This window comes from Eublepharis macularius, chromosome 5 (assembly GCF_028583425.1).
Source record: "Eublepharis macularius isolate TG4126 chromosome 5, MPM_Emac_v1.0, whole genome shotgun sequence".
Lineage (NCBI taxonomy): Eukaryota > Metazoa > Chordata > Lepidosauria > Squamata > Eublepharidae > Eublepharis > Eublepharis macularius.
In genome coordinates, this window is record NC_072794.1 from 43679170 (window position 1) to 43707003 (window position 27834).

Consider the following 27834-nt stretch of genomic DNA (forward strand, 5'->3'; position numbering starts at 1 on the left):
CAGTAGTAGGATTTGAACTAGCAGAGTGCAGATTTGCATCCCAGCCACTTAACCAGTATACTAGCTTATTTTACTGGGTGCTTATTTATTTCATTTTATTTATTTCACATTTCTATTCTGCCCTCCCTGCAAGTGGGCTCAGGGTGGATCACAACCTATTAAAATATAATAAAATTCCATTTCCATAAAACATTTAAAAACATAATTACATTAAAAACATATTTTTAGTTATACAGTCAGCCTTACAAACTAAAACAGGATGGTGGACAGCCTTCACAGGGAGGGTTAGATTTTATACACCTCTTGTTGTATCAGGCCGGCAGAGGCCCAGACCTCAGCCATATGCCTGGCGGAACAGCTCTGTCTTACAGGCCCAGCAAAAAGATAGTAGGTCTTGCCGGCCCTGGTCTCAGTAGACAGAGTGTTCCACCAGGTGGGAGCCAGGATCGAAAAGGCCCTGGCTCTGATTGAGGCTAAGCGGGCCTCCTTGGGGCCAGGGACCACCAACAGCTGTTTATCTCCTGATCAAAGTGTCCTCCGGGGAATATATGGGGAGAGACGGTCCTGCAGATATGCTGGTCGCAGTCCGAGGACAATCAGGTTGTGCATATGAAGTGCTTTGAACACATCTTAATTTCTCCATTCTGAAGATATATTCATGCAACCGTTTGTGGTTGGTTCTCAGCCTTGTAGCAAACCAACATTAGGTAGCAGATGTTCCCAGCCAGATTAGTATAGAGCGGGTACTAGGATGTGAAAACACTAAAGTGCGATTCCTACAACCCTTAAGCAACAAGTTGCCAGACTATTAGTAATCTAGTCACATGCATCTGGAAGTAGATAAAAACAGTTGTGTTGCATAGTGGTTAAAGTGTTGGGCTGGCGTGAAATATTATATTACAAACCTTTAAAATAGTAAACAGATGGTATTTAATGCCACTTAACTTGTATCACTGTAAGTCCAACAATAACCCTAAATACTGGAAAGGTTGTAAGGAGAATGGCACCTTTATCCACGGTTGGTGGTCCTGCTGCAAAATTCAAACTTGCTGGAGTAAGATTGTAGACTATATCATGAAAATAACAGGATATAGCATACCACTTAACTCAGAAATCAGTTTATTAAATCTTTGGAACAACAGTTCAGTCCCAACACTGAGGAGAAATGGTTTCCCTTTTTTGATTATGTAACTATTTATGCATCATCTTTCATTTCTTTGCCAAAAAAGTGCTCAGATTTTGTACTTTACTAGCACTTAGTATTTCAACTCTCTACTTCTTAAATACTTCAATGGAAATTGAATCAATTATGGCTTGTTATTGTATTGTTACTATGTTGATTAAGTTGTTGTTTATAAAATATTTAGAAAATTAAATAAAAAGTATTTTTAAAAGTTTTGGGCTGGGACCTGAGAGACCCAGGTGCAAATGCTTACTTCCCATGAAAAGTACTGGGTGACCTTGGGCAGGTCCTCCCCTCTCCCCCTCACCAGACGAAGGAAGAGAACTGTTTGGAGGAAAAGTGGAATAAAAACATACTAAATACATAAGATACATAACTGCCCTATTACAGTTTAGGAGCTAACCCTCTTAGGATTAAACAAGATTGCCCTCTCAATGGAGAAATGAAAATGCAGTTGGATTTACACTACTGTTAGGTTTTATAAGATAGCCTTTTGAAAGAATTGACAGGGAGTGGTCAACCTGGGGGCTGCACTCTCCCTCCCCGAAACTGCTATTAAAGTCCCTTTCCTTAGCCACTGTTATCTCCACTTGCCTTTGTATTGACAACTTGTTAGCAAGCTGATACTTGCAGGTGGGAGGGGGCAGATTTAGCCCTGGGTTTTGGTTTCTATCAGCCCAAATAGCCCAGCTTAGCCCAAGTTCATCAGAGCTTGGAAGCTAAGCAGGGTCAGCCACGGTCAGTACGTTGATGAGAGGCCACTAAGGAAGGCTGGGGTTGCTGTGCAGAAGAAGGCAACATCAAATCACCTCTGTTAATCTCTTGCCTAGAATGCCCCATGCATGGGTTTGCCATGAGTCAGTTGTAACTCAACAGCATGCTCTTCTTCAGCATCTAGTTACTGACCTCTAATCAGGATATTTTAAGCCTTTGATGAACCCAGCATTCTCTCAGTTTCACTTAAACTGAGTTTGTTTGGAAAATAGCTCTGGTATCAAGAGCTGCTTATGTGCTTTTATGCTTCATATTATAAAATATGTGTTTAGATTTAAAATTAGGAACTTTACCTGAATTCTGTTTAGTAATAATGCCGGCCTGATATAGGCAAGAAAATACTCTAATATCTGTACATTTATGGCTTTCAGATAGCTTAGTAATATAAATCCTAGCATGACATCAGCATGGGGAGTCTTTGTTTTTTTTTTACGGGCTCTGGCTACAGTGAGCAAATCACTTCCATCCTATACCAAGTACATTGCCTGCTAGTGTGTTTCCAGGGCCAAAAGAAAGCGCTGGTATTAACTTTTAAGGTCCCGAATGATTTGGTGGACTGCCTGTGCTCATATAGACCAGATTGTGACCTGATGTTGGCTGGAGAACCAGGAACCTATATGAGGGTTTTGTCAGAAACCACCCCTGCTTTTTGGAGTTCACTTCCTCTTGTATTGCAGATGGGGTTTTTTTTCCTTTAGAGTCCTTCTGTAACCAATCATACTCATGGGATGACCTCATTTGAGAGCTGGTCTCAGATCAGTGGTAATACCCTTGAGAGATCCCTTTGTAGAACTACCATACTCCAATGCAGTAAAGGCATTTTGAAGTTAAGCTATAAACGTTAGACGATGAACCAGGATTCCGAATGCAGCTGTAGTGTAATACCTTTTATTAGGATCGACTAATTAATACATTTTGTAAAATAAAATAAATAAACCTGCTCAGCTACTTACAGTTCTTGTCTTTGAATATGTGTTCTCCTTATGAAAATTTTCGTATCTTATACATTTAATGAAAATAGAAATTCCCGAAAATATGTTAAATCTTGTATCTGACTGTAGGGGGCATGCATGTTTGCCACTCAAAAATGATGAAGAAAAGATCTCACAGTGACATATTTTCCATCAATGATTACATAAATTTCAGTTCATTGCATATAAAAAAGTCATAATCTGACCTTTGTCAGAACCCCTTCTAAAATATGAATAAATCTCCACTGTCTTCCGCCAGATGCAGTATGGAATCTTCTACTGAATTTATTTTTAACTGTAATGAATGCAATGCATTGATCTTTTCCCAAATATATAGCTCCTGAAAAGCCACTTTGGAGGCCCCTCCATCCCTTTGTTGCCAGAGTTTTTTTATTTATTTTTTTGGAGGCGGGGAGTAGTATTTGGGGAAACTGGTGGCACACGTCCCACTCATGAACAGAATCTTTTGATCCATACTCATCGCTCTTAAAGATCATTTATTTGAAGGCTTTTGACTGCAATTTATAGAGGCACACTCTATTCATAAACTCAACCAAATGTCCTTGAGGTTTTCTTCGCAGAAGCTGTTTCTGTAGAATCCCCTGAACTACATTTTAAGCTTCCCCAAGTTCACAAGGCAATTCAGAAAAGCTGTAGATCTGTTTTAAATGAGAGAAGGAGTGGGGGATAAGCTTACACTAACAATTCTTTTAATATCTATTATGTATTTTTTACATTTCTGACGTGTTTAAATGACTTGCAGGCATATGTAGGAAGATTATGAGATAGGCAGATGAAGAGACTCAGAAAAAATGTCAAGCCCCTACAGGGTACTGCATTAAATATCCATTTGATTAGTGATCTTTGGTTTATAGGAAACCTAGTTGCTTGTTCTGAATTTAACTGTGTCCTGTTTCTATATCATCTTACTACCACTATTTTATGCTAAAGTTTTAACACAAAACACTATTTTTGCTTTTCAGACCACTGCCAGAATGTGTTTTGCTGTATTTGTTATTACCAAAGCAGTCCAATGAAAACTTTCTACCTTCTTAGAAAATAAATGTATGTTTTGAACTTGTTAAAAGTACACGTGTCTATTAGAGGTTAAACATTGCATGTTTCCAAACTGCTATACAGGTCTATATAGAACTGCTATGACATAATCACTATATTTCTCATGTAGCCATGACTAAAAATAACATATTAGTGACAGAACTGAACTTGACTTATGTAATAAGTAACTATTGTGTTAGTATTTGATGAAGTACAAAAAGTAAATTATTCTTTAGATAGATGCCTTTTTATTGCCTTTTGTGATGAAAAGCAATGCTGGTACTGATCCCCAGTGGTATTAAGTGTTGCCATGTTTGTACAAAACTGAGACTGTTAAATTAAATGTGATTATGGAATTGTAAAGTTTTGTCAGAGTTTTCACTTTTCCTTTGCTCTTTGCTTCTTTTCTTTTTTTCCTGCTGCTTCCTCTGAAGTCTCCTTCCAAATGGTTTTGGAAACTGGTTCCTGTAAGTTTGCCCAACTGCTTCCCTTTGATACACTAGCTTAATTTTATGAATGGCTCTGTCCATGTCATGCTGGTCTAATCATTCATTTCATCTGTATGTGTTCGAGATTTTATTGTAGATTTTATATAAAGCAAATAGGGTTGCCAGCCCCCTACTGGGGGCAGGGTATCACCCACCCACAGCTGCAGCCCTCTGCAACTGCCTGCCTGGCTGGCAGGTGAAGAAACATGGACAGGCTGGCTGAAACACGTGGCGAAATGGCATGCGCTGTGGGGCTTCCAGTGTCATCACTTTCAATTCAAACTGGAAGCAGTGGGGTGTCAGCAGGGGCGATGCTTTAGGAATCCACCCCAAACATAATGAAAACACTATATTTGGCACTGATTCCTAAAGAATCAGCCCCACTGAGACCCTATTGCTTCAGTTTTGAACTAGAACTGACGTCATCAGAAACCCTGTGAATTACACAATAGAAGGACCAGAACCCCTACCCAGCCCAGCCCCCTCACCCCAGTTTTAAGATAGGGGGACTTGGCAACCCTAGCAGCACAGGTAGACTTTTTTCAGTAACGTGAGAACACTATGGAAAGCATTATGATTAACTGGAAACAAAGGTGTGATAATGTTGTTTAAGTAATTTACTATGCATTTATCTGTATGCATATATTTGCAATATTGTTTCTATATATCCATAATTGCAGGTTTGTTTGCAAAGTTCTGTTCAACGCAAATAAAATTAACTTCGCGTTAAAATAATTGGATTTGTAGAAACTGTAGTTTTCAGCTTACTCTGATGTCTTAAACTTTTGGTTCTGTGGGCTAGCAGAAGCCTGAAACAATCCAATACGTTCTATTCTTTAAAGATACATTAATTGAAATTAGAATATATATTGTGTGCACATTTCCTCAACTTTACTGTTTATGCTATCCTGTGAACAATTTATCAATTTAAATTCTTTAAGAAATCAGTGTGTCTTTAACACCGCTAGGCATAAGTGCATTAACCGTCTACATCCTAAAGTTGCTGGCCATTTGAAAGTGTGCAGTCAGTCTTCTTTAAATATATGCATCTGTATTGCAGGTAACTTTTGTACTCCAGAGAAACAGTTTGCATATACTGCTTATCTGTTAAGAAGTGGGTACATAGATGGAGAAGGGGGGAATCAGTGGTATATATACTGATGAGCATTTTTCTTGAGGCACACTTCTCCTTTTGCTAGTGACTTCTTTCATTAACAGGAGAAAATGTATTTGGAGCACCCTGGAATGTATGCAGCATAGAACATGGCAAACTTCTGAGAGCATCAAGTTGTTGGAAACCTGAAAAAAAAATGCAGATAGTCTGAAGGGGGACCTAATATCAGTGGGAGGCCCCAAGTAGGAGAGGCTGTTGAACCTTTTTTTTCTCCCATCTTCAAAGACCGTATTTCCCTGCCTACAATAATTCCTTTTGCTCCTCATTTCATGCAGCTATTTAGGTAGAGTTGAAGGGCGGCTGCCTCACCGCCTGTGCTTCAGACTGCAACTGATTATTCTTCAGCAGCTGGTTGGCTCTCTACATCGAGTGTCTATTATAAACAAATAATAGGCCTGTGTACTGTATGTTTGCTAGTCATACATTCTTTTGCCATGGGGATGGTGGGGGGGGGGGGGACTGTTTTACTGTTCTTGATAACTTAGTTGCAATAAAAATCAGGTATAAAATACCCGATTAAAACATATTATTTTAAATTACAAAAAGATGAATCTGTTAACAGTGGTTATTAACTTGGGCCGTTTTCACATGTCTTACCAGCTCCAGCATGTCACACAAAGCTCCCGCAAGGACAGCGTCTTCCTGGTGTGATTTCATGAGCTTTGCACGACATACTGGAGCCAGTAAGATGTGTGAAAACAGCCTTGTTTTTAATCTTGTTTTGAATCTTCTTTGGACCAAACGGCATGTTACTTAATTTAGCATGGCAGTGCTATCTTGCACAGTTACACTAATCCAAACCCATTGAAATCAGTGGACTTATGCTGCCATTAAATCTGCATTGGATTGCAGTGGGGCTCACAATATTTTTTTAAAGGCTTCTGAGCAAATATAGAGGAGTCCAGATTAGATCAGAGCTATGGTGCAGGGAAAACAATCAGTGTCAGTGTTGGAAGGGAGAGGCTGGTTGGTAGCTGTATTGTACATTACTTTGGTTCCCATCACAGCTGAAAGTAGCTTCGGAGGAGTGATTTTAGTTGGGGGAAGTGGTGCCAGGGATGTATAGCTATGGCTGCAGTACAGGTCTTCCCTTCTCTGTAACTGCTTTTGACACCTTAACAAATAATGGCAATCCGTTCATGGTTATCCCATGAATAGCTTGGCCCTTCTCCACCCCCTTCTAAAAGTGTACTTTTTGTGTATCATTCATTGTCATTTATTATCCTATTCTGGGCCAAACCTGTTCCAACTAAATGAATATCCATTAGTATGGACAGAATGCAGAGAGAATGTAGCATAGAGGTTTTATCATCTTTCTAAAAAGGGGACAAATGATAGAGTGCTTGGATCTGTTATTTAGATTTATAGCTTACCTTGTATCAAAATACTTTAGGTATGTTCAACTGGATTTACTTTATAAGCATTTCTAACTTCAGTATTCCCTGAGCAGTCAAAAAATCCTACTCGTGGCTTAACTCAAGTTCTTAAAAGCTCAACGAAATAAGCCCATTTTGGAAGGTGGTCCACAGGCATATCTCGGATAATCCCCTCACAACTTTACACCACCTGTGTTAGAATGTCATAAGAAACAATAGTCCTGTTAGTGACATTACTAGACATGAGGCTTCCTATTTTCCCACTGGGATGGAAGATCTCCCACTCGCAGCTCCTGTTGCCCACCAGAACTCCAGAGGCTGGCAAGAGGGAGAAAAAAAATCATTGCGTTACCAGAATTGATGTCATGCTTCTCTTGGAATCACCAGAAACTCTGTGGTTTTACTCTTAACGAGACTAATGTCTACTAGGATTGCTGGAATCGGGGGGAGGGGGGGAGAACCAGGGTCAGGGGTTCTGTTGGGCAGGAGCATTACATCATGTCTAGGGAAAATCCAGAAGTGATATCATTCCTCTCTCAGAATTGCTATTTCCAGCAATTCCTAGATAGGCATGATGTCAGTCCCAGCTTTTCATTGGAAGTGACATGTTATTGCCTGACAGTGCCTCCATGTCCCCCCCCCCCACTAGACATTAGTAATGCAAAATTACATTGTTGCAAAATGTTCTTTAAGCCTGTATTGATTTTATGGAAGGACATCAGCTGTCAAAATTTCACTTAGTGAAATAGCAGTATAAAAAGCTGGTACTTCCTTCCTTACTTTTGAACTTCATAAAAATATGACTGCTAGTCCTGTTTCTCAAGTGGTGATAGAAACTAATGATACTCTTCCTCCTTTTATAAAATCTTGCTAAATGAGAGAAGCTAAATAATCTGTCCGTGTTAATCTGTTGCTGAATTTTAGTATTGCAAATTGTTCTGTCTACAAAATACCATGAGGATGTTTATTCCAGCATAATTTAAATATAGTATACTAAAAAAAAACCCCACAACTCTGAATTAGCATTCGGTTTTTCTCTAAAATGAACTTACGTTTTGCTTAAAGGATAATTATGTCTGGTTTGGAAACAATTTTTTTGAGTAAATGGATCATTAATTCTGCAGTACAAAACCTGCTTTCACATATGTTTCTGGGCATAGGTCTATTTCATTTTATTTTTCTTTTTTGCACGATAGGCTCGTTATAGGAAGGAGCAAACTCTGCTTAAGCAGCTGCCCTGCATTCCATTGGTGGAAAATCTGCTGAAGGATGGTACAGACGGTTGCGCTTTAGCTGCCCTGATACATTTTTACTGCCCAGATATAGTCAGAATGGAGGGTGAGATGGATATTTTGTTTTAATTTTTCAGTGTGTTAGAATGTCATAAGAAATAATAGTCCAGTTAGCAACATCAGAGTTTCCCTTCTGAATTTAGTTATGAAAAGAAAAAGAAACCAACTTATTTGAAAGCAATTTTGTAAAGAGCTTACTCTGTTCATACAGCCAATAATAACTGGAATCTGTGAGTACAAATTACATGATTTCAACTGTTAGGTAAATCATTGGACCAGGTGAAGAAGACGGAGTACCAGGAATTATTCTAGTTAATGGAAAATTCAGAAAATGTAGACAATTTCTGCTAACTGCTGGAGGAATTAGGGAGGGTAGCAAGGGAGGTGCATCTTTTTGATTCAGCTTGGATTGCAATCCTCTACCTGTACTGATACATATATATATATATGTTCTGGGGACCTTCATTCTGCTTTTGCTGGCTTAACAAAAAAACCCAAAACTTCTGACATGAATAGAGCATATCCATTAATTAATATTATTGGTTGGATATTTAAAAATTAGAGTTTTCTGTTGCAGGTTTCCTGACTAGATTTCTAGAGAGCTGGTCTTACCTATGAATTATTGTCAGTGCTTTCAGCCTGGAAGTCCTTGGTTCAGATTTCACTTCAGGCATAGATTGCTGCACTACTGTGTGTGAAGTACTGTGAACACTCAAGAAAAGTGCTACATAATATGTTTACTATTTATTATTATTAGACCAGAAACCACTGATAAGTCAGTGCAGCCCAAAATGCACTTGTTTTCCATTCTTGTTACTTTAGCAACTTATTTGGAGTGCTTTTGTCATGAATAAATCTCCCCCCCCCTTTTAGCTGAATATTTGAGCATTTTAAAAAACCTGCATTACAAAGAAGGTAGAGTAATTAAATCAGGTAAGATTTAGACCTGATATACGTCTGAGTGTAGAGTGTAGAAATAAGGAACATGACTAGAGATAGATAGGCTGATGTAGCAGTTTTCAAAGCGCTCCAGGCCATCTTTTCATGCAAAGGTTTGTAATGGTGAACCAGCTTCCTTGGAAAGAGCTGAGCTGATCTGCTGATATGTTCTGGAATGAGTTCAGTCCGTCTCTCTCACTTTTTTGCCGTTCTTCCAAGAAGCTCAAGGCCGTGTCCTTGGCCCTGTCTTCATTTTTATCCTCACCAACATTGTGAGCTTATTACAGGGTTGGTTGGCCACTCTGGTTTGGGAAGTTTTTGGAGATTTGAGGGCAGTGTCTGGGAATGGATGGTTTGAAGAGGGAAGGGTGTAGCACTTGGCTCACTGAAGTGCAATCTGTATCCCCTATCTCTGTTAGCTCTCACAAACAGCACTTCCACCAGGATCGTGCTGGATCCACATTCAGTTAAATCCTCATTTGGTAACTAAGGCCGACAAGCATAAGCATTACTCCTGAAACCATTAATGTTAGGGTTCAGGTGAGGACATGTTTTTAAAATGAATTTTAAATGTAATTTTAAAAAAAAACATACAGAGTTCAGAATATTCAGTCAGCTCTCTAAACTTGATCCTTCCTAATACTGTCTGTCACTACTATCCAGTTAAGGGAGCTTTTGACTCTCGAAAGCAGTCATAATAACCTTGAAAGTCGTTGGTCTTTAAGGTACCATTGGACTTGGAGCTTCCTTTCCTATCTACCTCTCTTTACAAATCCTATCAGCCTAGCATATCCCTGCTTAAAACAAAAACTGCCCTTCTTTCTTAGCCTCTCCACATAATTATATACCCCTCAATCATAGCCTCTCATCTATTCAGAATTCTAATCTCTCTCATTCTTCCACTCCCTCATTTTGTCACTTTGTCACTCCACATATACAGTTTCCCCCTCTCAGCCAATATCCTGAACTTTTAAACCATCTGTAGAGAATTGTATACACAATTAAGATATTTTACAGCATTATCTACTGATCTTACATGCATTACCTTACAGAGGGATGTGATGCCACAGAATTTTCCCTCCTCAGCTGCCATATCCTTCAGGCAAACTGACTGGAGATCAGTCATAATTCCATGAGAACTCCAGGGTGACATTTGTAACCCAAACTTTGTAGCAGGGTGGGGATTTGTGTCATGCAGGGCAGTATGTCCCAGTAGGGCTAGTCAGTGAACTGAGTATGTACCCTAGAATGTGCCCTAGAATGATCTGCAATTCACAGAGGTGAAAGGACAGGTTGATTGAAAGTATTCCCTGAAGATAAACTGTTTTTAAAATCTCAGACCTACTAAAACCCAAATTATTCAGAATCACTTTGTTTGGAAAACAAAATACACTATAATAAGTTCTGAAATGGAGCTAATCGGTCCTGAAGGCCGGGGGGAGGGGCATGTTGAGTAGGCAACAAGTTCCCATTTGTCCATGAAAAAGGCAAGGGCAGTATTATGGGGTTTTAAAGAATAATATGGTTTCAAACTTACAGCACCCCCCTAGGAGTGGTTAAGAATAAATATAGAATACACTGGGAAAGTGTCCAGTATGTAAAATTACCTACATTTTCTCTTTCATAGATGTATGTTTGAAGGAGACCATGTCACTGGCTGACAGCTTGTATAATCTGCAGTTGATACAGGAATTTTGTCAGGAGTATTTGAACCAATGTTGCCATTTTTCACTTGAGGATATGCTGTATGCTGCTTCTTCAGTAAAGGTAACAAAGAATGCTATGATGTATGTGTAATGTGTTTGTGATCATGTCCATGCTCAGGCCGTGGGTGAGTCTTTGGATAGTATTTATTTGGCGCATATATATGCCACCTCTCCGAAGACCTGGCTATAGCCTAACCTTGCTTTTACTTTCTTCCAGAATTCTTGAACGTTTCTGGCTATTTTTAGGGTGCGACTTCAAAAAAATTTGTCCTGCAGTTGATGTGTGTGTTTGAGGGAGTGCATGTGTATTTATTTGCAGTTTACATTCTTAAGATTTTGCCTATGTGAACAGATAACTAGCTGCGCTTCCCTGTTTGTTTATATCCCACATTTCAAAATAAGCTGAGACAAACTAAATTTCTTAATTAAAATTGGATGCCTTTTTCACAGGTGCAGCCCAAAAAAGGATAATTTGTAAGAGTAAAGTATGCAGCCAGTTTTAAGTAGCAATAAAATAAATTCAATAAATGTATTTAAGTGTAAACCCTTTTACTGTTCTCTACGCATTGCGAGCTGGATACAAAAGGCAAGGACTTGCATCATGATCCTCTCCATGCATGCTTGGAAATAAGTCCTTTTTATTAGTGGGATTTATATCTGAAAAAGTGTGCTTGGGGATTCAGCCTGACAGATAGTTGCTTACAAAAATTTGGGGGGGGGGTTGGATTTGCTCATTGTCCTAATTTAATTGATGCTTTTGCACTAGTTTGTTTCTAGGAAGCTTTAGTTTGATTTCCTGTGGCATGGTAGCAATTCTCTTGGTAGCTGAGCAAATATGCCTTGGCATACAGTTTGGGAATGGCTGGTATCAAAGTATTAAATGAACGTACAATCTTCTGTATTGAATCCTGTATCATTCTGCTACACAGTTCAACTAGTTTTATACCTGTGATGTGAACAGTCTCTACACATTTGTCTCCATACAATCAAATACGGTCTTCCAGCTGAAACTTTGTAGTTGTTCCCCCCTAAAGGTGGGTCTCTTGGCATCTCCTTTTCTACAGTGGCTCCCACTTTGTGGAAAAGGCTCCCTGAGAAAGTGAGGGAGGCGCTGTCTTTAGAATTTTTTAGGAGGTGCTTTGGCATTTGATGGGTTTTAAGCTGCAGGCATTTTCTTGAGGAGTGGGGTAAATGGATTTTTATTGAATTTTGTATGTTTCAGTTTTTAGAATTGTAAGCCATCTTAAGCTATGAGGGAAAGGTAGAGTATAATAAACAAATATAAAGAAATGGCACAGTCCTGGTCAAGAATGTCCAGGAGTTAGTACCTGAGAAATTTTGAGTGACAGTGACAGAAGATATGTGTTGTATGCAGAAGGTCCTAGGTCCACTTCCTGGTATTGCTTATTGAAGGCTCCTGTGTAGCAGAAATCTAAGAGAGTTGCTGCTAGCTGGTACTAGGCAGTTAACAGGTTAATGGGCCAGGGATCTGACTTGATATATTGTAGCTTCGTATATTACTTTTATTTATTCAGTCATCTTATTTACATACAGTCTTTATTTTAAAAGTTTTATCCCAAAGTGTTTTTTTAAAAAACCGAAAACTTCCATCATGATAAAGTTCATCAGATGTTCACTATGAAATTGTATCGGGACAGAAACAATCATTAAAATTTGTTCTTTGAAGTATATATAATTCCAGTTGAGTAAAGCTGTGTAGGTCAGTATCAGTACTTTGAAGTGGGCTCAGATGTTCATAAGAAGCTAGCACAGTTGCCAGAACATAGAATCATAGCATCATAGAATCATATGGTTGGAAGGTACCTCTAGGGTCATCTAGTCCAACCCTCTGCAAAAAGCAGGAAATTCACAACTACCTCCCCTCCCCACACCCCCAGTGACCCCTACTCCATGCCCAGAAGATGGCAAATGAGTTTAGGATGATCTTGGTATTCTGTCAAGCTGGAGATCTTACTCTGGGGTACCAAGAAAGTGATAGGGGCATTGGACTGTTGCATTCATACTATATTTCTCCCATATTCTTTTGACATTACTTCAAAATTGTTGTGTTCGTTCAAGGGTAAGGTACATTTGAGCTGGATCCACACTAAATTGTTCATTCACAGAAGGAGGGGAGCAATTTCTGTTGATACTCTCCCAGTGCAATCCTAAACAGAGTTACACCAGTTTAAGCCCATGGCAACTGCTTAGGATTGCACTGTCCTTCTGCCAAACCCTTGATTTTTCCGTCATCCTGTTTCTATAGCCCAAACAGCATTTTGGGGGATTTGGTGAGCTGCACTGGGATTGAGGAGCAAGGGCAGTGCTGTTCTGCTAATGGAAGCACCTTCTGTTAATGGAAAAAATTATTCTGGATCCAGCCCTCCATATGTATGGACTCTGGGTCCCTATGAGCAAAACATTTGAAGGACTTTGAAAGAGACAGTGATTTTCCTCCTGCTGTATTTACTGCAGCAGTGTTATTTTTAGCTGCTTTTAAAGCTTACCTTTTATTTGATTTATTTGAAAAAGGATACTGCATTGGACAACATAATGATTAAATTATTATAAGTATATAAAATGCAAGATCCAACTGCACAGAAATACCACTTTCTGCTGATGTTCATATTAGACTCCTAATTTAAAATATTTTTGCGTAAATGTATTATTTAATTAATTTGGTATTTTATGGGGGGAAATCTGTATAAATTGCTAACATGCAATTAATATAGAAATTGTAGTTAATATATAGAAAACAGGGATTTTTGTGTTCTGGCCAAAAAACAAAAATCCTAATTCTGAGCGAAATTGTTTCAGGTGAATACTAGCACAGTTGAGCGGAGTATCTTCCTTAGGTTGCTTAAGATGAACAAACCCTGTTGGCAGGATAGCCATTAATTTCCAAGAACCTTATGCCAATATTCCAACAGACGGATAATTTTAATGCTGCCAATATAGGATTCCAGAACAGTAGACCTTCAATATATGGATGTGTACATTAGGTGGGGTGTTATGAAGAGTAGCTATATGAAATCTTGCTTTCATTGCCATTTTAAGTATGGGCAGGTTGTTTCAAAACTTCACTTTGAAGCTAGGCCCAAAAAGCTTTTTCTCAATACATCTGCCAGTATATGAATATTAAAATTCACAGAGTTCTAACACCATTAACCTAGAATTCTTTCCCTTGCCTAATTAATGCAGTATTGAGGGTGTGTTAAGCTTTGCAAGGTAAGAGTGGATCCTAGTCTCTGTTCATCAAGATGATGTTTGCATATTCCCAGTATATGTATGCTGGGAAATTACCTGCTGGTATACTCATAACAGCCCTGACCTCGATAGCCCAGGTGAGCCTGATCTTGTCAGATCTCAGAAGCTAAGCAGGGTCAGCCTTGGTTAGTGACTGGATGGGAGACCTCCAGCAAAGACCAGGCCTACAGAGGCAGGCGATGGCAAACCACTGCTGATAGTCTCTTGCCATCTATAGTATTGCAGTAGAGAGCCAGTTTGGTGTAGTGGTTAAAAGCAGCAGGACTCTAATCTGGAGAACCAGGGTTGATTCCCCGCTCCTCCGCTTGAGGCCAGCTAGGTGACCTTAGGTCAGTCACAGCTCCCTCAGAGCTCTCTCAGCCCCACCTACCTCACAGGGTGATTATTGTGGGATAATAATGACATACTTTGTAAACTGTTCTGAGTGGGCATTAAGTTGCCCTGAAGGGCAGTATATAAATTGAATGTTGTTTTTATTATTACTTATTTATTTAAAATATTTATTAGCCACCTTTCTACCTTGCTGGAACTTACAATATAAATAACTTGAAAAAAAAATCATAAAATAAGTTTAAAAGCACAGTTTATGACTGCCAGTAAATCAAGAACAAAGTTAGTTAAAAGCAGTCCTAAATAAAAAAAATTCAACTACCTCCTAAAGATTGGCAGTGAGGAGGCCAGGTGCACCTCCCTGAGGATGCTGCTAGCATGTTAGGATATAGACAAGTGGGAGACCCACAAGAACATTTTCTCCTCCCTCACGATTTTCAGTTTCACTTCCCTGAAAGCCCCAATAACCTTTTTACTTTTCATGCCTCCTTCCCAACCTATCTTTATCTGCTTGCGTCTTCAGCTTTCCCTTCCTGGCAGCCAGGGAAACTATGGCTAAGTTGTGTGTTTGTCAGCTGCCAGAGCAGGCCCGGTTGCACATTGTGGACTACTGTGCCCAGTTGCACGATAGGGAACCTGTGAGGACTTGGGGGCACCTGACTAACTCTTGTATCCCCTCCTCACACTAGTTTTTCTTTCCTTCTTCCTAGCAACCCCGTATCCTCTCCCTTCTCTGCTTCCTTCTTGTCTTCCCATCTACCAACTAACCTGCCTTTTAACTGCCACCCTCTTCAGCTATATCGATCACTTATTTACTTTATTTATATCCCACTCTTCTCCCTAATGAGAACCCAAAGCGGCTTACATCATTCTCCTCTCCTCCATTTTATCTTCACAACATCCTGTTGAGGTAAGTTAGGTTGAGAATGTGTGACTGGCCCAAAGTCATCCAGTGAGCTTCCATGGCAAAGTAGGGATTCAAACATGGGTCTCCCAGATCTTATTTTGAAACTCTTAACCACTACACAGCACTGGCTGTTGCAGGGTGACAGTTGAACAGTATCTAGCAGCTAGGCCTGGGTGAGTCATGCAAGTTGTGTGGTATCAGGTTGCCCAGTGGTTGCTTTCAGGCTTGGCCCCCATTAGACCTCCCTCAAAGCAGCCCTGGAAAGGGCCCGCCCCCTCCTCTTGCCTTTTATTGATAGAAACCTATAGTTGAAGACTGGCAATACTGTTGTGGTTGTCTAGGAATGGTCACTAAGGGCATTGGTTCCTTAAAGCTGCTTCTATAATTTTGGAGGGTTTTACCCCCCCCCCCAATGTACTTCAGATCTTTCTGCAAACCTGGGGCTTTTCTTGGGTTTGTAAGAAACACCTGTCTTATCTGTATTCAGCCACAGATGGGGCATGTTGAGATTTAGACATTGATATGAATAGTTTGATTAACATACTTTGATATTACTACCTGTATGTCTGAATGATTTTTTTCAAAACAATTATAGTTTGTTCTTGGAACTTTTATTAGGAGAAAAATCACATTGCAGTCGTTTTCACAAGCCGGATGTGACACACTTATTTACATGTAAATGTAGAAGGGTTGCCAAGTTTTCCTCCCAAATTTTGGCAAAGGAAACACTTAAGCTGGTGCTCTGAGCACCGTTGAACATGTCTGAAAATTCAGCTGTTGTAACAGAAAAAAGTCAGTCAGAGGGACGACCCCTTTCTTTTTCTTGGGTAGATTTTTCCTTTAATCTTTCTCTTACACCCTCTAGGTAGATTGCTGCCACCAGGAATATTATATTCCAAGAATAACTTAAATTTCTCCTTTTAGTAACGTGCCCAAGGGTCAGGCTTTTCGTGGTACTATGTGCCCTGAGGAAAGCAATGGGATATAGAAATAACTCGGGGATTAAAAAAATTAATAAACTTTTATTTTTATAAGAAGCATATCCATTTCATATTATTTCTAAAACTTGATGGTTTCAAAAGAGTAGTTCTCAATTCTTAAAATTACTTAAACCCAGTCACACAGATTTTCTCTCAGGCTTCACACACAGCTTGCCTGCTTTTGATATTAATTTCTCTCTGAGTTACAAGTAAGATCTTTTCTCAGGTGCACACACAATTTGTCTGCTTTTCCCTGACTGACTGTTCTTTCACAAACACACAGTTCAGGCTTCCACACAGGTTATATTTCTCTCAGACAACATACACAGGCTCAGGCTACATACAGCTTGCCTCTCTTGCCCTGACTGACTCTTTTTTCTCCACTCTCAGTCTAAAACTGCGTTCACTCCGCCCACACTCTCAGTCATCAACCAATCATATCACTCACTCATCCCTCTCTTTCACCCCCACTCTTCATCTATACCACACCAAGCATTTAAAGACACATACACACATTTACTTAAAATCATTACAGGGAGCATTTGCAAGTGCCCTGAGATCTTTTGGGCACAACCCAATGAGCTTCTTTATGTTTTTAATTGAATTATTTAGAAACATTCATCTCGATAGGTATATTAGGACGTGATCTGCTTTTGTAGCATAGGATGGGATTGATTTAGCTCTGCTCCTTATCCTACCCATCTGGACTGTTTTGACCTACTGTTCCTGTTTTCTTTACTGTTGTTCTCAAGACTGTACCACTTCTTGTTAACAGGGAGCTAGCTGGCTGACATCACATCTGCAGTATGTGCAGACCATATAGTTTCTACCTTTGGCTTATTGCATTTGATGCACTGAGTATCATTAGAGCCTACGGTAATTAATGTCCATTGCTTATAGAGAGAGAGAGAGAGAGAGAGAGAGAGAGAGTTTCTCATCATGGTCCCCATCTGTGGACACTTAGATCCAGAGAATGGAGCCGTAAACAAACAAGACAGATTTTTCTGCAAACTTGAGAAAATCTCCAGGTGTCCGGAAAAATCTGAAAAACACACAGACACATGGGTCTACCACTCAAAATAACAGGTGCAGTGCCAGTACCTTTAGGAAACAAATACTCTCTGAGATCTTACTGGCCACTGTGGATGTTTTTAGGCAACTACAGTCAGACTTCATACCTTTATTTCTATCAGTAAAAAGGGGGAAGAGGGCTTGGCCCTTTCCAGGCTATTCTGGTCTCACAGTCCACCCCTGCTGCCCTCTCTCCTGCCCTGCATCAGGGCCAAGTCCAGCAGCCACATCAGGCAACTTGCTACCGTGCAATCTCAGGGCCAAGCTACAAGTGATGAATGACACAGGTTGGACACTTGTCAGCTCCCCTCAAGTTTTGATGGGAAATGTAGGCATCCTGGTCTTGCAGCTTGGCTCTCTGACTGCTGTCCAATGGACTTTTCAACTGTCACTTGTCCAACATTCTGCCAAGCTGCCTACATTTCCCATCAAAACTTAAGGGAAGCTGACAAGTGTCCAACCTGTGTCATTCGTCACTTGTAGTTTGGCCCTTAGTGACTCACCCGGATGCAGCAGTAGCTATGACTTGATTCCACACAACTCACCTAGACCCAGTGACAGCCTCTGTACAACTTGCATGACTTGGCTGGGGCCTGGCAGTGGCCACCACACAACTCACCTGAGTGGTTTCCTGTCGTTCAACTTTTCCAACTTCGCCAGACGTCTCCCATGGAGAAGCTGCCAGGAGAGGGAAGAAAGTTTCTGACAAAGGGAGCTCTGACTGTGAAAGCTCATACCCGGGAAATCTGTTTGGTCACTAAGGTGCTACTAGACCTGAATCTTGCTCTTCTACTACAGACCAACACAGCTACCCACCTGAAACTATGTTGTTGGGAGATATTTATGATACACTGCTGGGCAACTCTTGTTTGGAAGTTAGTCCCATTTAAATGGGTAGATTTTATTTCTGAGCAAGTTGGACTTGAAAGCTGTGGCCCTGTTCATATTTTGACAATAAGTTTCATGAAAACAAGTGAAACCCCACTGAATCGATAGGTGTAGGTATATATAGAATAGCAGCTCAAATCAGCTGGCTATGGACTTCTGCTGACTAATGCTACAAGCTAGAGAGTGTGCCTGTGTGTCTAGAGAGGTCTTGACAAATTTTCTTTGGACCTGAGACACAGGCCAAAGATTAACTCTCTCTCTCTCTCTCTCTCTCTCTCTCTCTCTCTCTCTCTCTCTCTCTTTCTCACACACACACCCACACACCCATATTAAGCAAGTTAAATGTTGTCTCTAAATTATAAATGTGGTTGTCAACTGGCCTGACCTGTCTCTTTAACGGAGGATTAAGGAGGTGTCATTTATTAGGTGATGTTATATGTCTTCATGCCACAAATGGTTCAGCAGTCCACTTCCTTACATTAAACCTCCATTAAAGAGATCAAACGTTTTTCTCCACACCAGTTGGTGGCCCTAAATTCAGCAGGTCAGGCCCTACTCTAAGAGGTAAGAACATCAGTTAGTTGTGAAGAGTAGGGCCTTTCCTATAGTTGTCGCAAGGCTTATTGAATGCCTTCCTGAATAAGAGTTGTTTCCTCCTCATCTTTTTTCAAATGGGGTATAAAATGTTGTGTGCATGTGAGGATGGTTTTCCTGAAGAGAGACAACCTAGGAAAAACTGTGAACTTTTTACATAACCCCTTAGTTCCCCTCCCCTAGAGGAACTAAGCCCATGTACATGTTATCAGCATGAATACACATTCTTCCTCAGTTTTTTCCCCACCTCTCCCTTGTCTCAACATTTAGATTGTAAGCTCCTCAGGACAAGGATTTGCCTTCTTGTGCTCTGTAAAGCATCATGCACATTGACTGCTCTATATAATTAAAAAACTCACCATTTAATTCAGCTGAATGTAAACAAATGGGGCCTCAACTAATGGGTTCCAGTGCGATAGCTGTGTTAAGTTTGTATCAACAAAAACAAGAACCCTGTGGCACCTAAAAGACATGTATTGCAGCATAAGCTTTTGCAGACTCAAAGCCTTTTTTTCTTTAAGCAACTGTTTTAAGCCAGACCAACTGCTATCACAATGTGACTAGGACAGAAGTCAAGGAAGAAAGATACTCAGGAATTACTCTCTTTTTGACTCAAGCATGGAATTCTTGGCAGCAAGGGGGTGAATACATTTCAAACAGGACCCCCCCCACACACACACACACACACTTCAGTGAATCAGTAGATCTGGTCAACAGTCCTGTCTATATAATTAATACACCAAGCCTGAATGCAATACTACTCACAATTTATTATTTGTGCTCTGAATTATTTCAGTACCACTGAAAGTTGGCTTGAAGACTTCTTCTCCAGGCCAGGGGCTCAAGACATGGAAGAAAAGCAAACAAGAACTTTTTCCATGGGAACATATACATTAATTGTAGAGCCACATATTGCCAGAACAACAATCAAAGACCCGAGGGTACATTGCCTTGCTCTACTTTTCAGTCTCCTCCAAACAAGCAAATCCTGGCGTGAGAAAAAAGGTCATAGCATGATCTGTGATCATTGACCAACTTTTTTGTGGTAGATAACAAGAGGAGATGCAACCCTCTGGTAGATAACAATGTGCTTGGTTTGCATAATTATTTTTATAATATGCAAATTAGTTTGCCTGGATTTGGTAGACTTTGATATGGTAAACCTACATTTGGAGAATGATGACATCACTATCCCTTGCCCAGAGTTTTCACTAAGCCAAATGCACTCTTTCCATTCTCTGCCAAAATCAATCAGTTCCCCTCAACTCTAGTTGACACTTATGATTGATCATTTTGTCTGTTTTGATAAACAGATGAGAAACAGAAAAATCTAATTTACTTCTTGCATTCCCTTGGTCCCATCTCTTCAATACATATATAAGAACTGTCTGAATGATCTGTTTTCTCCCCTGTCCCCCTACCCCTGTCCCCCTACCCCTACCCCTACCTACAAGGTACTTTAGGAAACATCCATTTTATTTCCTTCAGTATTCTCCATCTGGAGATGTTACACCATCTGTGGATAAAATAACCCTCCCCCCCCCCCCAATCCGGGCATCAGAACAAACAGCTTCATAGGAGTCACATATTAAAATGCAATGATCATGTATAATGCCATTTTAATAAGCAAGAAGAACAGCATGAAATTATCCCTACAGATCACCTTTCTTGGGAGCCTCCCCTTCAGCTATGTAGTGAAGAACGTCAGCATGGAAGACCACTTACAATGTTGACTTCTTCCTAGACTGAACAGAAGCTTGTCCAGCAGCTATTGTTAGAGCTTCTCCTTAATCCATAGCAACTTTTCATACTTGGTTTGTTTCCTTTTAATATTTCTTTTGGAGCTCTGTCTCCTGATTACATTCACTCACTGCCTCTGGCGGTTAACTAGGTCAGGTGAGGTTCCTGTATATCACTTGTCTACCAGTTGAGTCCCATATTCCTCCAGGTAAGCCACAAATTCTGAAAAAAGATACAAAGAGGAGCTAAAACTATGTTCAGGTACTCTTCTAGATGTGTCAGCGTGGGGGGGAGAAAATATTTGGCAAGAGGGAAGTCCAACACAGCTCAGTTGTCTGCTGAGTTAAAATGCTATACTGAGATCCCACCACACAAGACAGCAACAGTTGTCTGTTTACAGGGTGAGATTACAAGACTAGGGCCCTAACAAACAACTGCTGAGAATCTGAATTATTTTATTGTAGAATTTCTTTATTTGTCCTTTTCTTGAAGGAGATGAAAGAAGCCGTTAGCATTATGAGTTTTAAATAGCAACAACAATCTGGTTGTTGGTTGGCTTAGTTTAATTGTACAGACCTGCTTAAGAGTGGGCTAAACATAATATTTAATTAGATTTTGTTACGAAATATTTTTTCTCATCTCTCTGCAGTTTTCTGTTATGCACTGTTGAAGTAGGTCATGTTTAGCCGTTGAGAGTTAATTGCTTTCAAGGGGAATCATCAAAGAAAGGAAGAAATTGGATTATTTTCCAACTGTTTCTTTGTGCCACATGTCCTACTTTAGACTGTTCTAGGAGTTCTCTGATAAGTTTTCTGCTGGCCAAAGGAAAAACCATGTTACTTGGCCCTGCATAACCTGAATTCCTCTATGTGCTGCACATCAACTTTTTATCAAATATTAATGCTGAAAGAGCTCCAGTCTAAACCCACTTTTTTGAAAGCTGGCCAGCCAGCATTGACATGTGTCAGGTATCGGGCTGCCAGGTCCCCCAGTGGGGGCAGAGGATCCCCCACTCCCAGCCTCTCCCCACCACTGCCACTCACCTGGCTGGTGGGGGGGGAGGCCCAGGGAACGGACCCGGGAGGCAAAAAACCTCCTGGACCAGCACACACGCTCCCTCCAGGCACAATGATGTCACTCCGAAAGTGATATCATCATGTGCACCAGTGGCATGCACGCACTTTGCACTCAAATGAAGACACCCACGGCAAGTGCCAGGTCCCCACCTCCCACTGGGAGGGTATGGGGATCTGGCAACCCTAGTCAGGTTCAATAAAGCAGTCTTCGTGAGGCAAGATGACAAACTGGTGTAATTGTATAAAGATGATGTATCTGTAGAAAATACCAGTAGTCTCAGTTGTTTCCCCACTAAGCACTGTGACAATGAATTATTATTGTCTTTTTAAAAACTAAAAACTTCTTAATTTAACTGTAGCAGAATCAAATGATTTTGTTGGGGGAGAAATAAATTGCACATACCGAGTTTTGATTCCCATTGTGTTTTTTGAAAATGAGAGACTTCAGAAGAAGTATTTTGAAGAGCTGTGAACATGTAATGGTAGCACCTCATGCTGGTGTCTGGGAGAATGCATGCAGGAAAGTAATACTTTTAGGGAAACTTTTAGGGATGTACGCGATCTTAGAATGTTAGGTTGAGTTACTGTGCTCACTCATAATTGATAGCTCTGTTATTTAGAGGGATGTTATAGGAAAAGAACCCAGAATTCCTTCTCTTCCATACTTTTATTTTTGCTGACTATCAAACACATGTGAGTCGCTTAACACCAATAACTTTTGAGGCTGTCGTGAGAAGATGATAATGGTGTAATCTCAGAGAAATAACATTTGTCTGTTTATTTCATTTTGTTTCAAATGTTACTTAGTCTCTTGCACAAAGGATAATTCCTTCAAATTCCACCATGGCATTGGTGGGAGGGGGCGTGGTTTTCAACTGTTCAAGAGAAAAGAGTAAAAATTCCACTGGGGTATTAGAAATCCTTTACATGAGCCTAAACTGCTCTTTGGATCCTGGCCTGTGTTACATAAATAATTTAGCTCAGCAGAATGAATTTTTAGCAACAACAACAAAATGCTCAACTGATCTTTCTTGCACTCTTGAATGGAAAGTATTTCAGTGTATTTCCATTCATTTTAATTATTGCGTGCGGAATATAAAAGGCAGTATTTTTCCTTCCAGTGTTATTTGTAGCTTGCATTTGATAACTATGGCAACAAGAAACTTGTTCTCAGCCGTGGGCTGATGATGCTTTTTACAGTGCTGGGCTCTTAAGTAGCCTCTCATGATTTAGTTGTTCAGCTGTGCGTGTGGTGTAGTTTGAAGGTGGGGCATGTGTGTCCATGTTTTTAAATATCAGCATTTGTAAGTTTTGCTATGATTAAAAGTTAAGTAATGTTTTCTGGATTTTATATAGTGGGGGGGGGGATCTGTTCTAGCTTTACAGGTAATACTGATGCGTTAACTGGCAAAACAGGCCTACACAGTAACTGTGAACAGGGTGTTCCCTCACAGTTTTGACAGCAACACAATGAAAGCTTTATAAGTTTTTGGGAAAATATTCATAGCTAAGCTGGAAAATATTAAGTACCTGGCCCAGATCAGACGTGCTCCCTTTTTTGGCCCCTTTCAATCTTCCATGACTTTGAGTTTTGGTAAGACACAAACTCCTAATGACGGAGTTTTGTTGCTTGTGTGTGTAGTTTCTGAATAATCCAAGCAGACTTGTGTCAAGGGGGACGTTTGGGGAAGACTTGTACAACCTTTGAACCAAAGAAAAGTATTCCTTTCACCTACCTTTATATCCCCTTCCCATCACTTTTTCATTGGAATTGCTCTGCAGCTGTGCCAACCAAGCTATTGCTAGATGAATGAGGAAGAGGAGTTTGCATATACAAAAGCAAATGTATGCACATACGGAAGAGAGTTTGTGTGCAAACTTATGTGAATAAGGCTTTTGGTGTATGGTGGTGTCATATGCAGTGATATGAGCTTTCCAGGAAAATTTGAATCAAAAAATTTTTCCTATTCATTTTTAAATGAATAATTTAAATTTAAATAATGTTAGCAGAATTTAAACAATAGAAGGCAAATACCCCATGTGCAAGCCTGGACCATGTATAAGCATGTACATGCTTCATAATCCTACATTTAGGCCATCTGTCATGGTTGATTTGCAGCACAACAGCCCAGACACTAAAGATAAACAGATTATATTTACCTATGTAAGGAGGGAAAATATCCCCTAGAAAAATATAGCATTGGAAAGTTTTCTTGAAAATTTTCTACCCCACAGCACTGGTCGTATGGTGTGGGCCTTGTTTCATCCCAGCAGTTGCAGCGAGGTCCATCACTACTGTTTCCTATCATCTTTTTTCTTTTATTTTTAAAGACAACCCCCCAATAAAATAATGGAACACATTTTAAATAAAACTCCGTAAGAATGAATAATTGCTTTTTAAAAGAGTGCAGGTGTAAGGATGCCTTTCCCTCCCAAATTCATGAGAAGCCTGTAAAGCAATTATTTAGTCTTTCCCTGTATTGCCATCTTGTGGCCAGGTGTGGAAAAATAGTTTATAGTCATTATTTGTTATTAAGTGACCCTAAACTGGTAGTATCAAAGCTATTTTACAGTCTGGCTAGAATCCTGAATGTGGCTCAGAATCCAAAAGAAGTATATAAACATCGATAAAACTTAGCCATATTTACAATTTTAAAATGGCAAATAAAAAGCAACCATCTCGGTCTGAATAATGTTTCCTTATTTGGAGCATGAATACTACGGCAGTGTACTTTAACCTCTACTACAGGCTCTGCGCACAAGAGCATCTCCCTAGGGTTCGCTTGACAATGTTCGTCCCTCTCCAATGTCATTCTGTTCTGCTTGTCCATGTCACTAAAACCCCAGGGTATTCAGTGCTATGTCAACATTGGTGCTGTTACCCTCTCCCACTTATGAGTTTCTGCCACTCCCTTGTTTAGGTTCTGTAAGCAGTAGGCCTGGCCTCCGCCATGTTTGATAGCTTTTTAATATAGTTACCTGTGATATAAAAATCACAAGGTCCGTGGATCAAATGCAGTTTCGCTTGCAAACGGGATTTCCAGCTAGCAGTTGCTGAGTCCTGCCTGGGAGATCCAAGCATGAATGGAATGCCGCATATAAATGCAGAGTGACCAGCAGTGATTCGTTTACAGTCCTCCCAGCTCCGAATAGAATCCAGAGCAATAAAGGTCTCACAGTGTCTCCCCACTTAGCACATTCCTTTCCCTCCTTCCCTGATGAGATCTCCTACCCATGATTGAGGAGAAAATCAAATAGCATTCATACGCTCTTATAATTCATTCCTGGGAAAGGTACATTCCGTAACTAAATTCATCAACTTAGCTCCGGTGGAACCCATTAACAAATTGCCCCTCTTGTGCAGTTACAGGAGAGACTTTGCATTCTCTTTCACACACCCCAGCAGCTAGCAATCAAGGTAATCAAACCTTTGTTATTCCCAGGAACTGACTGTTGGAACCTTTGTTCCAACAGCTAGGTGGGCTTTCCCACCTCTGGGCATGTTTTACCCTCTAAGAGTACTGTCCTTGCCCCGTTTGAATCTTGCACACTTAGTGGATCCGAAGTGCGGCTCCCTTGAGGTTGCCCTAAGCCTCTTGCTCTCCTAGTCAAAGACGCTGGATGTTTGAAGCTACTCTCTTCCTCCTTGGACAGGACTACTCTTCAGGATAGGTAGATATACTTCCCCTCCCTCACTCTATTCCAACTTCTGGCTAGCTTCCTAGGACTCTGTGTGTGTGTGTGTGTGTGTGGAACCATTTTATTATTTACTTCTGTGTGTGCATGTGTTTTACCTTTGTTAATAAAAGATTGCTCTTTGAACTTAAAGCACCAGTCTCGTCTGCTATCCGGGAAGGGACTCCATAAAAATTGGTGGAAAAGATCCCGTAATTACCACCTCTCGCATAGCCATTTTCTTTGCAGCTAATTCCCCCCCCCACACACACACACACACACAAAATTCTCTTATTGCAAGGAGACCAATTCAGGTAACAGTTGTAGCCCTGTAAATTTATCAGGCTGCCTTGGAGGGGAAGGGATACAGTCTGACTGCTCTGACAGTTGCATTAGGGTAGTTGTGTCATTGCTACCCTTGCAGACCAATACAAGTAACTGGCGGTGTTACTATTTGGTTATTTTGAACTTGTTGTTTTGTTTTGTTAACTAGTATTTTTAGTGCCGTAGTTTCAAATGTCCTATCATCAAATTAGTAATGTTGCTTTTATCATGGTTCATCTTTTAGTACAGAACAAATGCAGTGAAGTAAAAACTAGGTACAATTTTTTCTCTGTTTTATCCAGGTAAACGTTCATTCAGATTTTATATAATTACTAACTACAATTCTGCTTCTTCTTACAGAGCAATTATTTGGTGTTCATGGCAGAGCTGTTTTGGTGGTTTGAAGTAGTGAAGCCATCATTCGTTCAGCCTCGAGTTGTAGTTCATCCCCAAGGTAATTTTGAGGTGTTTCTTGTTAAACTGCGTATATTCTGTGAGCTTTGGGTTAAAATAATTTGAATTTGTTTTTGGTGATCAGCAACTACTTTTTAACAGGAACATTTTTTTTGACTGGTAAAGACTTGAATGCCATGCAGTATGGCTTTTTCCCATTGGGACACAGGCAGATTTTTCAGTGTTGCATGAACCCACTGGGTTATGGGCAGACAGCGTTTAACTCCCTCTCTTGCTAAATGAGGACCACAACCTTGGAAAAATTCTCCCATTTATATACCTCGATCACTCCCATTTGCTTGTGTCATGCTAAGTTTGGGCACTAGTGAGGAATGGGCTGGAGAGCCTTTGGTTGGGAGAAGGTCACTCAGATGCACAGCAGTAGCGTGCATGCCCTTAGAACTAGATGTTGTGCAAGTGGGAAGCCCTTGAGGACTAAACTCAGTGTAACAGCTGCCTAGCCCTAAAATAACCATTTTAGAAAGGCAGTTTTCCATTTTCAAAATGTAACACTATTAGCAAATCTAGTAGAATCAGTGTCTGGTGGGGCAGCAAAACAATATTAATCTGCTCCAGAGCTCATGATGCCTGTGTGTGTATGAGTATACCATGTACATGCATAGGTCTAATAATACTTAACCCTTACCTTTCAAACTGAGGCAGTGATGGGGATTGCATGTAGTTGAGCCTGTACTCAATATTCATATGTTACACTGAGGTAGACTCCAGTCATAATTTTGTACCTCATTTGTGTAAGCGCATCAGTTGTATGCACTTTGCCTGCCATGTGAATAGTTGTGTTTGCCTCAAGGATATGATATAAAACAAGACAGAATCCTTAATTTCGGGGCAGTTGCCTCCAAATATCGTAAAAGCATGAGGAATTATGTAGTGGAGCAGCTTCAAGCATTGTTATCCTTCAACTTCCTTGCGCAAACAGCTTGTCATGTGAAATGGTCACCTTGAATGAGCAGAATAATGGGGAAAGAGTGCTCATGGAAGAGGCATAACTTCTTTGGGTTAGGATTTCCACATCACCAACATGTCCTGCTTATGGAAGTTTTAACAGTGCATTATCCGTTGTTGCAAGTTGACTGTTCACGTGACCAAATGAAATAAACAGGAAATTAGTGTGTGCTCCTTTTGTTAAAAACTTAATTTCCTTCTCCTACCTAATAATAACAGTAAAACATTTGTCATTATTTCAGCTGAACCTCCAAAAGAAGCAGCTTCTGTTCCTGCAGCAAATGCCAATAGAAGGAGCTATGCAGACACTTCACATAGTCTTGACCCAATAGGCAGGTAATTTCCAAACCTCTTCTGCTTTCATTTACGTAGCAAGTTGTAATGCTATGATATATTTGCTTTTTTGCCTCCTTTTTTAAAAAGTCAGGAGCTAGTAAAGTTCGTTGACTGAATGCCTGCTTCCTGCCTTCTTTCAAGTATAAAGCGCAAGGCGCTCAAAGCGCTGAAGAAAGAATAAAACGAAACCCTTCCTTGTAATGTTGCTACATTTCCCAAAGCCCAACAACAGCCCTCTCCCTTCCAAGCTGTCAGTGTCCCCTCCATA

At 40.2% G+C, this 27834-nt stretch overlaps 1 protein-coding gene across 1 annotated transcript in view; it reads left to right on the forward strand.

The window, feature by feature from the left end:
• CAMSAP2 (calmodulin regulated spectrin associated protein family member 2) overlaps positions 1 to 27834 on the forward strand; it is a 109355-nt gene that overhangs the window by 60028 nt on the left and 21493 nt on the right. The window contains exons 5-9 of the mRNA XM_054980766.1: positions 4419 to 4451; positions 8219 to 8360; positions 10881 to 11020; positions 26172 to 26265; positions 27473 to 27566. Coding sequence (XP_054836741.1) covers positions 4419 to 4451; positions 8219 to 8360; positions 10881 to 11020; positions 26172 to 26265; positions 27473 to 27566 — 503 coding nt within the window. The remainder of the gene's footprint in view (positions 1 to 4418; positions 4452 to 8218; positions 8361 to 10880; positions 11021 to 26171; positions 26266 to 27472; positions 27567 to 27834) is intronic.